The following is a 14,705-nucleotide window of genomic DNA, read 5'->3' as shown; positions in this document are numbered from 1 at the left end:
CCTCCCCCACCACTCCCATTCAGAAACTTTCCCTCCCTCCCCTTTTAAATAAAATGTTCAACACAAAAAACTTCCTAGTAAATGCAGGTAAATTTCAGAATTCCAATACTGGCTTTACCACCACGGTGATGTTAATATTTACGGACATCCACTGCAAGTCACCTCATAAAACCTCTTGCAGCAGGTGCATGTTTTGTCATTCCTCTTAGTTCGCCTCTGATTCTCCATCCGCAAGGGGTACAAGTGCATTTCGATGTTTGCCAGTGAGGGCAGGGCAGGGCTTAATCCCGCTTCCCCTGGCATCCCCCAAGCCGATACTGAAGTTGCTATGACTCCTCAAGCCTCCTACAAAATGAAACCGACGTACCCTATGAGCACGGGGGAAGGCTGGGAGAGAGACGGGCAAAGTAGAAATGAGAGTTATTTTTCGAAACAAATTATCCAGGACAGTATGATCAATTAAAGAGTGTCCGGCTTCGCCCGCCCGAGTGGAACTAGGAAGTAAAACAAAACACAAAAAACGGACAACAACCAAACAACCCTTTCCCTCCATCCCTCCCACGCAGAGCAGCAATCCCTTCCCCCAATCGCAGCGCTGGAACGCACTCCTCCCCCACCCCGGCCCGCGCCGCTTTCCCCCGGTCCCTTGCGCGCCCCCGCCCTTTCTGTGGGGGCGAGAACCGGCGGGAGGCGCACGAGCGCGTGCTGGCTTAGCAGCCTCGGCGGTGGCCCAGTGAGCAGGGGGAGGAACGGGGGAGGGGGGTGAAGAGCGAAATAGGAGAGGGCGGGCGCGCGGGCGGCTGCCGTTGAGGCCTGGGGTGCCGTCGTCATCCAGCGGAACCGAACAGACAGAGGGAGGCGCTGCGGCCGCTTGGGTTCGCGCTTCAGCTGCTGCTCCTGCCGCCGCTGGCTCCGCAGCGCCGGGACAGAGCCGTCACCCCACCCCCGGGCAGGGCGGCGGGGCAGCGCCGAGAGCTCCGGGGGATCCCGTTATCATGTCGCTGAGACAGCGCCTAGCCGCGCTGCTGGCCTGCCTGCGGGACCCGCACAAAGTGGCCAGCTTCCAGCGGCTGTGCGGGGTGGAAGAGCCGCGAGCGGCCGGGGCAGAAGCGCTGCCAGGGGGGGAGCCCGGCACGGCCCCGGAGACGGGGGCCGGCCGCAATCCCGACCGGCCGGCCGTCTCGGAGGGCGGCGCTGGCAAGCCCCGGAGCTGCGGCGCCAGGAACGGCGTGAGGAACGGACTGCCCGAGGCCGGCGGCGACCCGGTCACGACCGCGGCCGGGGAGCACGACAGCAAGGCGACCCTTCGGAATCGAGCGCAGGGTCTGCGGCGCAACTCCCTCACCGGGGAGGAAGGGGAAGTATACGGAGTGCGGAACTGGCTTCTCTTCTACTTGTTCTGCTTTGGCACCGAGCTGGGCAACGAGCTCTTCTACATCACCTTCTTCCCCTTCTGGATCTGGAACCTGGATGCCTTGGTGGGCCGGAGGCTCGTGATCATGTGGGTCTTGGTCATGTACCTGGGCCAGTGTGCCAAAGACGTCATCCGATGGCCCCGGCCCGCCTCGCCGCCGGTGATCAAGTTAGAGGTTTTCTATAACTCGGAATACAGCATGCCTTCCACCCATGCCATGTCCGGCACAGCCATACCCCTCTCCCTCGTCCTCCTCACCTACGGCCGCTGGCAGGTAAGCGCGCCCTCGCCTCTGGCTCCCTTCTCCCCTCCTTCCTCTTCCCCTTGGACCTCTTCCACTTTTCTCTCCCCTTCTTATCTCGTGCAGCCCTTCCCCTCCCACCCACCTCTGCCTACCTCGAAGATTTGTTTGGGGGCCGGCTGGATGGTGGAAATTGAACTGGGGGAGAAGTTCCTGTATGGTTTGCGAAGTCAATCAACTAAAGCACCAATTAAATACTTATTATGTGCCAGGCACTGAGCTCAGTCCTGGGGATACAGAAAAAAGCAAGACAATCCCTGCTTTCCAGGAACTCTCAGTCTCTTGGAGGAAGACCATAGTGCAAAAAAGAAAGGAAAAAAACCCAAAAAACTAAGGTGCAAATAAGATATTTACAGGATAAATTGATAATTTGGGAATGGTCTCAGGGGGAAGCTGTCAGATTAAGGACTTGCAGGAGGTGTGACTGGAGTCTAGACTTGAAGAAATCTGGAAAACTTGGAGGCGCAGATGAGGTGCTAGCAGGGGTGGGTGGGTGGAAGGTTTGGTAGAAACCCGAGGCTTTAAGTAAGTAACTTTTGCCCTTTGAGTTTTAACGAGCCCCCTTCCAAATGGCCTTTCCCGTAGTTTTGCACGATTAACTGCCAGTCAGCATGTAATTATTGAGAAAGCAGTTATACGTCCCAACATCAAAAGAACAGATCTTCCTGTGGATCTAAAGGAAGCAAACAGTTCTTAGTATGTTAAAGGGCTGCTTATTTGAGATGCTTTTAATAAAATTTCTGATCCTAGTTTAAACTTATTTAGGGAGGACCCAGATAAATCACCCCATTCCTCAAGGTAATTGTAATGTAGTCAAGACTCAGCCCACAAAAATGAATTGAAATGCAAAGTATTTTTTTTCTGTGACAACACAACCTGAGTATAATTTCAAAGTGTACTTCTGCAAGTCAGGAATGTTAATAATAGGCATACTAAGGACTGTAGTTCAGACTAAAAATGCACTTAGAGCTAATGAAATTGAGTAGACTAGGGAACTGCCCTTTTTTTTTTTAAAGGGGTGTGGTTATTTGCTTTTAAAGGCAAAAGCATTTTATCTTCTGGATCTCTAATTAGTTTCATGTGCTGAACTACTACTTTATTATTGCAAAATCTGTAAAATGTGGAGTTTTTAAAAAACGTATTATGAATAGCTTGTGTCATCCGACTTCAAACTAGTTGTGCTATGATAATTTTAAGGAATACACAGATTAGATAACAAATATGGTTCTAATTTGCAGAGGGACCAACTCTTCTCCAGAAAGTAGATTTTAAAATTCTTCATTATCTTGCCCTCCTATACACCCTTTTCCCTTCTTCATAAATATTCTTGTTTTTACAACCAGTTTTTTCATATACATATATAGGTAGAATATTTTATCTACTTAATGTGTCCTTTCCCAAATTTTAAAGAAAAGGTACTGCAGATTAGTCAAGCTTTGGGATGATCTTTCTTAGATCTCCATATCAAAAAAAACAAAAAAACCACCTTAAGTTGAGAGATACATTCTTACTAAAAATCCCATTAGTAGCTGCCTCACTATATCATAAATTTGGTTAATACTGAAAGATGAAATAATTTCCCCTGTGTATTCTATAGTGCGTCTCTGTTGATGTAACAAGAGTTTATTAAAATGATGTCTCTGTACTAATCACTTTTTTTGCAGAATTTTAGGTCTGGTCCAACAAACCTCATTTTACAGTGTAAGGAAACTGAAGTCTTAGAGAATTTAAGCCACATACCTGGACCATAGAGAAAGTATTTTGACAGAGCTGGTCTTCTGACTTCCAAAGGTGGAATTCCATTCACTGCGCTAGTAGCAGGATTGTATTATAATAATGTGCTCTATCTGCTACAGATGGCAATAGATTTCTACTATATAGGAAGCAGTTTTTAAGTAATAATTCACATTTTATGGTGATGCTCAGATTTTTTTGCTTGTGTAGATGAACTCTGTAAATCTTTCAAAGTAAAATGAACACTTCCCAATTTAAGCTTAATTATTGAGGAATGGGGTTTAGAATGTTTTGGAATGCTAATTGTACTTGTTAATGGATTTTTACTTTTGTTTTTTGCTATCTTCACATTTTTGCTTTAAAGAAACTGAGGTAGAAGGGGCCTCTGAGGCCATTTAGTTAAACCCATACCCACCTGAACAAGAATCCCTTACGTGGCCTTCAAGCACTTCTCTAGTCTTTGACAGCCTCCAGTGAAGAAAAAAAACTATTTCCTAAAATAGTCCATTCCTCTTTTAGACAGTTTTAACTGTTGGGGAGTTTTTTCTAATATCAAGCCTAAATTTTACTTCTAACTTACTTCAGCCATTTATTTTAGTTCTGGATTCTGGGCTAAGCAAAACATGTCTAACCCTTCTTCCATATTAATATAGCCCCTCAGACACTTGAGGATAGGTCTCATGTCCAATCTAAAAATCTTTTCTTTTCCAGACTACAGCACATCATCTCCAGATGTACAGTATTTCTATGCAGATTCTCTTCTTAATCTCTTTCAGTCTGTAGTTATTTATGTTCTATTCATCTTAGTGTAGATAAGAAAGCTGTTTTTGGCTATTCATGCAAAGCAAATGCTGTTCTTTGGTCTTTAGAAATATGAGTCATTTATGAAGTGTCAATCTTGATATTTTTGACATGTTTATTTGAGTCAAGGTGCAACTTTTTTGTCCAGCTTAGTATATTTTATTTGTAAGTTGACCTTTTAAATTGGGGGGGGGGGCATGATTGTAATGAAGACTTTTTATTGACTTTAAAATGATTAAAAATAAGTCATAAAATTAGTTTTAAAACTAATTTTAATTTAAAAACCCTTACATTTTGAAAAAACACAAGCTTGAATTGAGCCCTCTGCTCAACACCTGCTATAATTATTTCCCATGAACCCTACTGTAAAAGTTAAGTTTTCATACTATCTCTTTTACCTTATGTGAAATAACACCACTTTCTGTTGTCAGAATTCTTCTCAAGATTGAATGTTTGAAGTTTTTTTTTTTTTTGATTAGCCATTTTTAACCTAATTCATGGAATTCATTTATTTTACCTCCTTAACCCCATCACACAATGACTGTTAATTTTTATGTGGGTCCATTTACTTGTATGATTTCCTCTGTGGATATATTCCAAAAATAAAATTTGAGGAAAGAATGTTATTCTCCCAAGCAACAGTATTCCTTTCTGAGCCCCACCCTCCTTGATCCTATGGAAAAAATTCTTTTAGCTCTGGGAATAAACCTCAAATGTCATTTGTATTGCCATTCTACTTGTCTGCCTTCCTAACTTGCTACCCTTTCAAAATTATTTATGACATCAGAATGAGAGATTGAAACTGTAGTGCCTCAAGCAGTTATTAAGGCAGAACTTTTTGCTTTACTGCATTTGCTACAGTCTTGGGGTTTGGCAGTTCTGGCATGAACAGTTTTTAGAACCATTGTCTTATGTTAATATTAATGATTATTATTCTTATTAGTTAGATTTGTGTATAACATGAATTGGAAAACATATTCTCTTTATGAACATGTCAATATCTATTGTCAGGCATTTATTGTGGATTTTTATGTGTTAGGTGGCATATTGATTATAGTTCAGGGGTCTGGAGTTAGGAAGACCCATCTGCTTGAGTGTAAATCTCAAATACTCAGATTTAGAAGCGTGAACATATGCAAGTTAAGTTTTTTTTTTTTTTTTTTTTTTTTTTTGCCTGAATTTCTGTAAAAGCTGGAGAAGGAAATGACAAAATACTCTGGTATCTTTGCCAAGAAAACCCCAAATAGGGTCTCAAAGAGTCAGAGAGGACTGAAATGACTGAAAAATCATTATATGTATGTATGTATCCTGAAATAAATATTTTTAAATAATCAAAATTTATTCAGTTCCATTGATAGCTTTTTAACATTTGGTTTAATCCAGTCTTGCAAATGAATTTAAAATACGTTACTGACCTTACCCAATATTTAATCACACTGTTTACAACTCCTTTGTACCTACATTCATTGCTTTCCATAGGTACTTGTAAGAAACCCTCTCATATCACATTTCATTTAAGAAGTTCTTCTAGAAGAGATAGCATAGATGATTATTTTTGCTTCTAAAAATTCATGCCTTTACTTCATTACCAACTATTTTAAAAATAGAAAATTAAAATAGCAAAACAAAACAAAAAGCCAAAATCAACCATAAAAGCCAGTGAGCAAGTTAATTGGCTTACTATAATGCTTGGGATCCATGTCTGGAAAGGAAAATGTAAGAAGTAGCAAAGGTTGGTTATTTTTGGTGTTTCAGTAATAACTTTCCTCTTCACAAGTGTTGATTTTAAAAATAGCATGTCCTATCAATTTCACAAAATTGATAAGATCAATTAAGATGATGTATGAGAGAGCATTTAGTAACTTGAAAACATCATATAAATGTTAAATATTTCTTCACTAGTTCCACAGTTTCGTGAATATAGCTAACTCCTCCCCCCCCTTTATGTTGATATATCTATATGTGTGTGTGTGTGTGTGTGTACTGAAATGCATTCATATTTTCTCATTCTATGTGATTCTGCATCCTATTCTCCCATGTTTCCATCACAGAGAATTGGCCAGTGTACTGAAGGTCCTCTTCTGGGTCTTATTACTTTTTATTAATATCAATGCAGAACTCAAAACTGTCTATTATATAACTTCCTTTTCTAATCATATGTTTTCTCAAAACACATCTTTCATGCCAGTTCTCGAATCCTTGGTAATATAGGATATTTTATCTGCTATTGATCTGTAATTGTCCATAACTTTGATTCTTGGGAAGATGTTTTTCATAGAGTTCCATTAAAGGATTATTTGTGCTAAAACAGTGTTTTGGGTTAGGGGCTTTATTTTCTCTATGGGATGAAGCATAATTTATTAATTTGCTACTGGATCCATTAGTTTATATTCAATCTTTAGTTGTCACACGTAAATATACACCCAGAGACTTAGTAATATAGAGATTATATTACTTTTTGTATTAGCCAAAGTTTTTGATTTAAAATTTTACATGATATTTTTGCCTTAGTTGCAATATAAACCTTAAGTGTAGAGATTTAAAATAATTAGCATTTATAAAGCAGTTTAAAATTTGTAGAATATTTTACAAATATCATTTGATCGAATATTATTTGCCACAACAACTCTTGAGGTAGATGTTGTTAATCCTCTTTTTATAAATTTGTCCAATTGATGTATACTTCTTTACTTTTCACTTCTTTGCCTCCACAAAAAGGTAAGCTACAAACATTTTTGTACTTATAGGATTTTTTTCTATTTCTTTGATCTTTTTGAAAGCATATCTAGCAATGGTCAAAGGATATGGATTATCATACCTTTTCACATAATGTAGCCTTTTGGGCATAGTTCCATATTACTTGCCAGAATGATTGCATCAGTGCACAACTCCACCAGTAGTCCATTATTGTCCCAATTTTTCTACATCCCCTTTCAACATTTGTTCTTTTCCTTTTCTATAATAGTAGCTAATCTGATAGGTATGGGTATGAGTTGTTTTACTTTGTATTTCTCTAATCACTAGTAACTGAGAGCATTTTTAACATGATTATAAATAGCTCTGATTTCTTCTGAAAACTGTTCATCTCCTTTGACCATTTCTCAATTGAGGAATGATCCATTATTCTTTTAAGTTTAACTTGTTTCTGAATGAAGTCTTTATCAAAGAACTTGCTGTTTGCTGCTTTCCTTTTAATCTTGCTGGATTAGTTTTCTTTGTGAAGAGGTTGGAATTATTAAAAGTGATTTCCCAAGTCCATAAAGCTTTCTCCTATTCACTTCTGAACCTGTCACAGGTACATGTATTAACATACTAATGTTTTATAATAGTTCTCCTTGATCCCAAAGGAAAGAATTTATTTTGATGGATAGAAATTGCAGAAAAACAGGTTTGAGGCATTATGGAAAAACTTCCAAATGATTAGATATTTTTAAAAAAGTGGAATGTGCTGTCTGGGAGGTAGTGATTTCCCTCTGCCTAGAGGATTTTTAGCAAAAGCTTGGTGAAGACCTAGTGTAAATATATATATATAAAGAAGATTCTTGCTCAGGGATGGGTTAGATTGGAATCCCACAATCCCAAACTGGAAAGGAACCTCCACTGTAAAATAGCAAGTGGGCATTTAGCCTCTGAAAACTATTTGAAAAGGATCTCCTTCCCCCAGAAATCTCATTGCATTTTTTGGATAGCTGTAATAAGTAGGAAAGAGGCAGCTAGATACTAACTCAGTAGCTAAAGTGCTGGGCTGGGTTCAGGAAGACCTGAGTTCAAATCCAATCTCAGACACTTACTAAATGGGTGACATGTAGATAAGTCATTAAACTTCTGCTTGCCTTAATCTCCTGAAGCAGGAAATGGCAAACCACTCCAGGATCTTTGCCAGGAAAACCCCATGGGATGCCAGAGTCTGTGGAGTCATACAGAATCAGACACAACTGAATGATAGAACAACAATAATAACTAGAAAGGTTTTTCCAACATCAAACTTAAATTTTCTTTTTTTGTAATTTCCACCCATTGTTTTTCTTAATATCTATTGAGACTAAATTGAACAAGTCTAATCCTTTTGTGTAATAGTTCTTCAATTACTTAAGCATCATTATTATGATCCTTCTTCCTCTTTGAGTCATCTCTTCTCTAGGCTTAAATATAACTACTTCTTTTAACTAATCCTAATAGGACAAGAACTTGAAACTCTTTAGACAGAGAAAGAACTCCAGGAAATCTCTGTGAAATTGGAATCTCCTATCATTAGACTTTGCTGTGTGCAAGGCTTGCCAACTCCTCATCCTACTAAGTACATATAACTCTGTAGTATATGCTTCAATAAGGAAAATTGTTTCTCTTTCTGTTTTTCTTTACCCAAATGGGTTTTCATCATTCTTCATTAGTAATTAGTCATTTCTATATTTTAAACCATTTAAATGGCTTCTGAGGTTCCTACCAATTCTAGAATACTGGGATCTTAGATGAATCTGCCAATTAGGTATAACCATGGCAAAGAGTGTCACAGATCTTACTGGTATATAAATTTCAGAAACTGTGAGATGTGTGTATGTATATGTATATATAAATATGTATAAGCATATATATATTCACATATATACATAGATATATATTATATGTATAGCATATATATTATATATATATATGTGTGTATATATATTTATTAATAATTTTATTGATAATTTTTATCATGGGCTTTAATGATACAAGACCAGTTCTTAAATTCCCTTATAAAGGGCAGACATAGCATTAAGCATATTCTAGGACCATAGGATATCTAGAGTGAGCAGTAACTTTAGAGATTGTTAATTTAAATATTTTTGTCTTATAGATGAAGAAATTGAGGCACAGAGCAGTAAGTACAAGTTTAAACAAGTGTAATAGATTATAAGAAGACAGTTCTTGCTAAGTGTAAATGGACAGTTCTATAAATCTATATGTAAAGTGATTTTTACATAATTTAAATTTACCTGCTGAGGTAGGGAAGCGAGGGAGGTGAGAAATGGGTCCAGAAACTATCGGAGGGAGGGAGCCTGTACAAGATTGAGGGACACATTGAGGTCAGAGAAAGAGGAGCCAGAGCTGGAGGAGGTATACATGGAGGTAGGGGTGAAGCCAGCTACCTTGAGGCTAGACGCAGACAAGAGAGAGGTCTGATGACGGAGAAGACAGACACTAGAAGGGTGGGATGGACATAGATAGGTTCAGGAGGTCTCAAGCCAAGCCAGCTATCTGGCAGTTGTGGTCTGTCTTATTGTCTACTATAATGCTTTCATTTGAAAGGTTTGAGTGGCAAGTGGCAGGAGGCACAATACAGTAAAATTGACCTAAGTTTTTTTTTTTTTTTTTTTTTTGAGCATTAATTTCTTTCAGAATTCTTTTCCTAAAGTCAAATTTCCATAATGCAAATTTATGCAAAGTGAGAACTCTTTATACTCTAATATTTTAACATAATAATAGCATCTAAATATTGAGGAGTAGTCCAAGATCTATGCTGATTTAACCATCATTCAAATCTTTTCAAAGTAGAAAAAGGGAATGGGCTTGGGTAATTATGGACAATCAGGAAGAAAGATAAAAGGTTAAAAAGAATGATGAAGACAGTAAAAGGGTCTTCCAGTAATAATAAGCTAACATTGACATAGTATTTGAAAGTTCACAAAACAAAATTTAATCTCCTTTTATCCTCATAATAATAGCTAACATTTCTATAGCCTTACAAAAGGCTTGAAAATACTTAATTTAACTAATAAATAAATTAAATATTTAATTTTCAACTATCTGTGAATTATTATGTGTTATTATCCCCATTTTACAGATGAAGAAACCGAAAGAATCTAAATTACTTGCCCAAGGTCACATAGCAAGTAAGTATTTGAAGCAGACTTTGAAACCTACTTCAGATTGGATACTCTGTTTCTATGCCATCCCTTAATAGAACTGGGATGGATATGATAAATTTTAGAAAACTTTTAATTTAACACAATGAAAATTAAATGTTGAGAGAGAATATGACAAGGGAGATAGTTCTACACTTCAATTTAGAAAGAAGAGGATTCGACTCCTTTTTTTGACACTTAAACTAATTTCCATGGTCAGAGAAAAACCTCAGCCTCAGACCACTCTTCAAGTATAAAAGTCATTGGCAAGTTCCCATTAATCTAAGCCCCCTACCCTCCTTCATTGGTCAAGAAAATTCCCACTCTAGAGGTTTCTAACCTCAAAAAAAAATCTCAAATGTTGCATCTTGTTAATTTTATTCAAAAAAGGAAATAGATAAGGTGGATGGATGGATGGTCAGTCTCATTCTGTGAAGTAAAATAGTTGAATCCTATAAAAAAGGAAAAGAATCACTTAAACTGTAATAGGCTACATGAGAGTCAGTTACACTAAAGTTATATTATGATTAATAAATTCCCTGGGAACAAAACTCCTTCATTTGAAGTATTAAGAAAAAGGTAAAAACTTCATAAATCATGTAAAGCTGCATTAAAAAGTACCTTAGTACATAGCTTTTATTTTCTCCATGCTAAATGGAAGGTAAAAGGATAACTTTAGACCAACTTCCTTTCTGAGAAGTTTTGCCTTTTTTTCCCTTATCCTTAAACTCTCATCTGATGATGTGAATCCCTCTTTCTGTTTCCTGTAGCCAATTATCTGCTTACATCATCTTCTCTCCCAGTCAAAAAGGGGAAAGGACCTGACACTATGATTGGGATTTTAAAAAATCTGTTCTTGAGCTTCAGGGTAATTATCACTCTCACATGAAACTCAAGCATGCCTTTATGTCTTAAGTCTTTTATCTCTAAGAAGATAATGAAAATTGTTTCACCCTGTTAAAAGAATTTCTATCATCAGTATTCAGTATGAAAGATTTTTATATGCATTTTGGGACTTCAGAATTCATAATTCAAATAGGTCCTAAAAATGAATCTGATTTTGTTCTTTAAAGCCTACTTGCTGGTAGGGAATGTGGATTCCAAATTTTCCTTCCTCTAAAATCTGTCCAAGGTATTTTTTCATCAGATCTTCCCATTTTTCCCAGATGATCTTGTGAGGCTGCCAAACTCTTAGCACCCTACTCTAGGATTCCCTGTAGGCATATTCTTTCTTTCTAGGTCTCCTTCCCTTACTCAACTTCTAAGCATAATTTATATCCTCCTCCTGTTCTTAGATCCTAATCCACACCCAATCTTTTGCTGTAGATCTATGTTTGTTTTTAATATTTAATGAATTGTTTCATCTTAGTTAACAAATTCAAGACCTTTTTTTAGTCCTAAGGCTTCTTGCTTTTCCATGGCTTTTCATACTGCTTCCTCCTACTATTTCTTCCTTTGATTTTATGATACTGTTCTTTTTTTAGGAGTCAGCTAAGCAGTATAGAGGATAGAGTGCTAGATTTGGTCAAGAAGACCTGAGTTCAACTCATATTTTAGACACTTACCTTCAATTCCTCCTTTAAATGTTTTGTACTTGTTTACATGTTTTCTTTTTTCATTAGACTGTGAGCTCCTTGGAAACAGAGATTGTTTTTCTAAACCCTCTCCCATTTCTTTGTATCCTCACCGTTTAGGACTGCCCATGGCACTTAGTAAATGTTTAATAATGCTTGTTGACTTAATGATTTAACTTCTTCCTTAGTTTCCTATTTATTAAAAAAGAGGAAGTTTGACTGGATGTCTTATAAGGGCTCATGCAGCTCTAAATTTATAATACTATGATCTCAGTTCTTCAGGTTCTTTTGTGGGGTTATCTGCCATGTCCTATTGCCCAGCAGCATTATGTCCTGGTCCCTCTTCTTTATCTCCCCTTTCCTTTTCTTTTCCTTCCCTTGCTTAACATTGCTGATGATTCCCAAATTTAGGTTTCTATCCCTGGTTTTTTTTTTTCTCAAGATTGTCCATGAGGACATGGACAAGGTTTGGATGAGCTGTATCCTCCACTAATAGAGAGAACATCTACATTAGAAACATCATAGATGGTGGCAGCTAGGTGGCGCAGTGGATAGAGCACCAGCCTTGAATTAAGGAGGACCCGAGTTCAAATTTGGTCTCAGACACTTAACACTTCCTAGCTGTGTGACCCTGGGCAAGTCACTTAACCCCAGCCTCAGAAAAGGGAAAAAAAAAAAAAAAGAAACATCATAGATTCATGTCTATCTTTTTGGATATATTAATACATTTGAAGGTAATCAGAGTTAAATCATTATTCCCACCATTCATCAAATTACTCATAATATAAAAATACTTCCAGATTTATATTGCTGTTCAAAGAAGTCACAAAGTATAATTAAAGAAAGTCATCAAAATTAAGGTAACTTCTTTTGGGAAATCTAGTTGGTGTTATATTTGTAACAGTCCTTCCCAGTCTTAGAGTATAATAAATGGCCTTTCTGATCTTAGAAGCCAATCTTCAGTCATACTCTCTCTTTGATTTATTGCTCCAGCACCAGAGTTTTGTTTTGGGTAAATCTCCAAAACAAAGTTTAGGCTTTTGCAGATGTGGGTAAAAAGTTTTCTATATTCCAAAGAACAGTCAGTATACTAAATGGGCTTTGGCTTTAGGAGAGAGCTTTTATTTTACCTAACACAGAAAATGCTTAAGATATAAAGGATCCATCGGAATCCTATTCAGAAACACAAAGCATTTAGTCCATTAGACTCCTGGAACATGAAGACAATTTGGAGCCAGCTAAACATAATCCTTCTCTGTTGTCCTCTTCCCCCTCCAATTCACCTGGGACCTGTTTTCCTTTGAGTAACTTATGATAATACCATGGAAGAGTTGTCAAGACTAGTAACTCATGCTTCTCTCTCCCAGCCATGATGTGGCCCTAGTCTTCCAGCCTCATGGCCTGTATTGACATTTCTCTTCCTTCTCCGAGAATACCATTAAAGAAAATCTCAAGTTAAACATCTGGTGCTAGAACTCTCAAACTTGGGTATGTAACTCTTAAGGCAGGGGGAGCCTATTCTTAGGAATTTTCTAACCTCTCCTCAGGAAAGGAAATAAAAGTAGAAGATGGTCAGGTGCCTGAGACCCAGGAACCTCAGACCAATTAGGCAAAACACATTACTGAACATAAGCTTCTTCTACAAATCACCATTTTCTATAAGGCAGGGAAATATTTCCTCAATATTGCTGAAAGTTCCAAGGGAGGGGAGAGGAGAGCACTTGATGAAATAGGGCCAAATAATTTCATAGGTCACTTCTATAGAGCATTTGCAGGGGCAGCTCTTCTGAAATTAATCTATTTACTCTACTGTACTTGTCAGTCATCTTGGAAGATGGTACCAGACACTGAAAGCCAATCAAAGGCTTTCTGTCAATTTAAGGGACTAATACTTGCTGGAAGGTGGGCTTCTAACAAATCACTATGCCTGGCAATCTCATCAAGTTAATATGAGGATCTGGTAGCTTCTCTGATTAATTTTACTTGATTATCATTCATGGGCTTTTTATATACACAGTTTCCCCAAAGTCATAGTGCAACTTTAAACTTTAAACTAAAAAGCTTAAGTAGATTTTTCAGAAAATTTCTACATTATGAATTACCTACCCAAACTAATTTTTTTTCTTGTTCTTGACCTTTTTGCCTTTTAGCCCCTTCTTTGGTAGCTCTGCTAAAAGGTGAATGAAGGATATTCATTCCCATTCAGAAATAAATCTCTACTAAAAGCTTAAATTTCTTTTCTGTGGTTGTTCAAAGTATGCTCATTTTTAAGATAACATAATTTCATACTTTTAATTTCTATTATCTGTATATTACTCATTCCTGTAATACATTAGATATAAAAAATAGAATGGTAGTGAATAGGCTAATTAACAGGTCTTTTTAAAAAGTTTCTATTGTAATGACAGAGAAACTGAGGCAAGATAGACATTAGAGAGTATTTAATAATTTACTTAAAAGGGATTTACTGGGACCAAATGGATCCTTGGTTTGGTCCCAGGGCTGAATTCTGGGTGACGATAGTCTCATTCAGCCCTGGGACCAAACCAAGGATCCAAGGCTGAATGAGACTATCGTCACCCAGAATTCAGCCAACAATGTGAGTTCTCAATGACATATACACATGGCTCAGACTCAGGGAGTAGAGCAAGGTAGGGGCGGAGTCTGAGTGCTGAGAGTGGGAACAGGACTCTGACAATCCAATTCTGACAGGGTGAGGGGAGGCATGGGGGATATTGGATAATTGGGATTACAGAATGGGGAGAGGCACCCAACATTCTGATGATGCCTAAGATAGAAGGTCTTTCTCCTTATCTGGATCATCCTGTTTAGGAGGGAGGGGTGGTTGAGCAGAACAATTAAAACTTAGGCAGAACAATTAGGGAAACTGAGGCAGGACTGGGTCAGGATAATTAGGGAAACTGAGTGGCATAACACTATAGACACTGTTCTAAGTCCTAGAGATAAATAAAAAAGTTATTTTAATATTATAATCA

The 14,705-nt window shown here is 37.9% G+C and overlaps 1 protein-coding gene across 2 annotated transcripts in view; it reads left to right on the top strand.

Moving 5' to 3' along the window:
* The first annotated feature begins 857 nt into the window (after positions 1-857).
* Positions 858-14,705, top strand: part of SGPP1 (sphingosine-1-phosphate phosphatase 1) — a 45,205-nt gene continuing 31,357 nt past the window's right edge. For both annotated transcript variants that reach the window (XM_074290330.1, XM_074290329.1), the window contains exon 1: positions 858-1,688. In XM_074290330.1, the coding sequence (XP_074146431.1) occupies positions 996-1,688 (693 nt within the window). In that variant the 5' untranslated portion in view covers positions 858-995. The remainder of the gene's footprint in view (positions 1,689-14,705) is intronic.

This window comes from Sminthopsis crassicaudata, chromosome 2 (assembly GCF_048593235.1).
Source record: "Sminthopsis crassicaudata isolate SCR6 chromosome 2, ASM4859323v1, whole genome shotgun sequence".
Taxonomy (NCBI): domain Eukaryota; kingdom Metazoa; phylum Chordata; class Mammalia; order Dasyuromorphia; family Dasyuridae; genus Sminthopsis; species Sminthopsis crassicaudata.
Note: the sequence above shows the minus strand (reverse complement) of the source record. Positions and strands in the feature narration are given on the sequence as shown.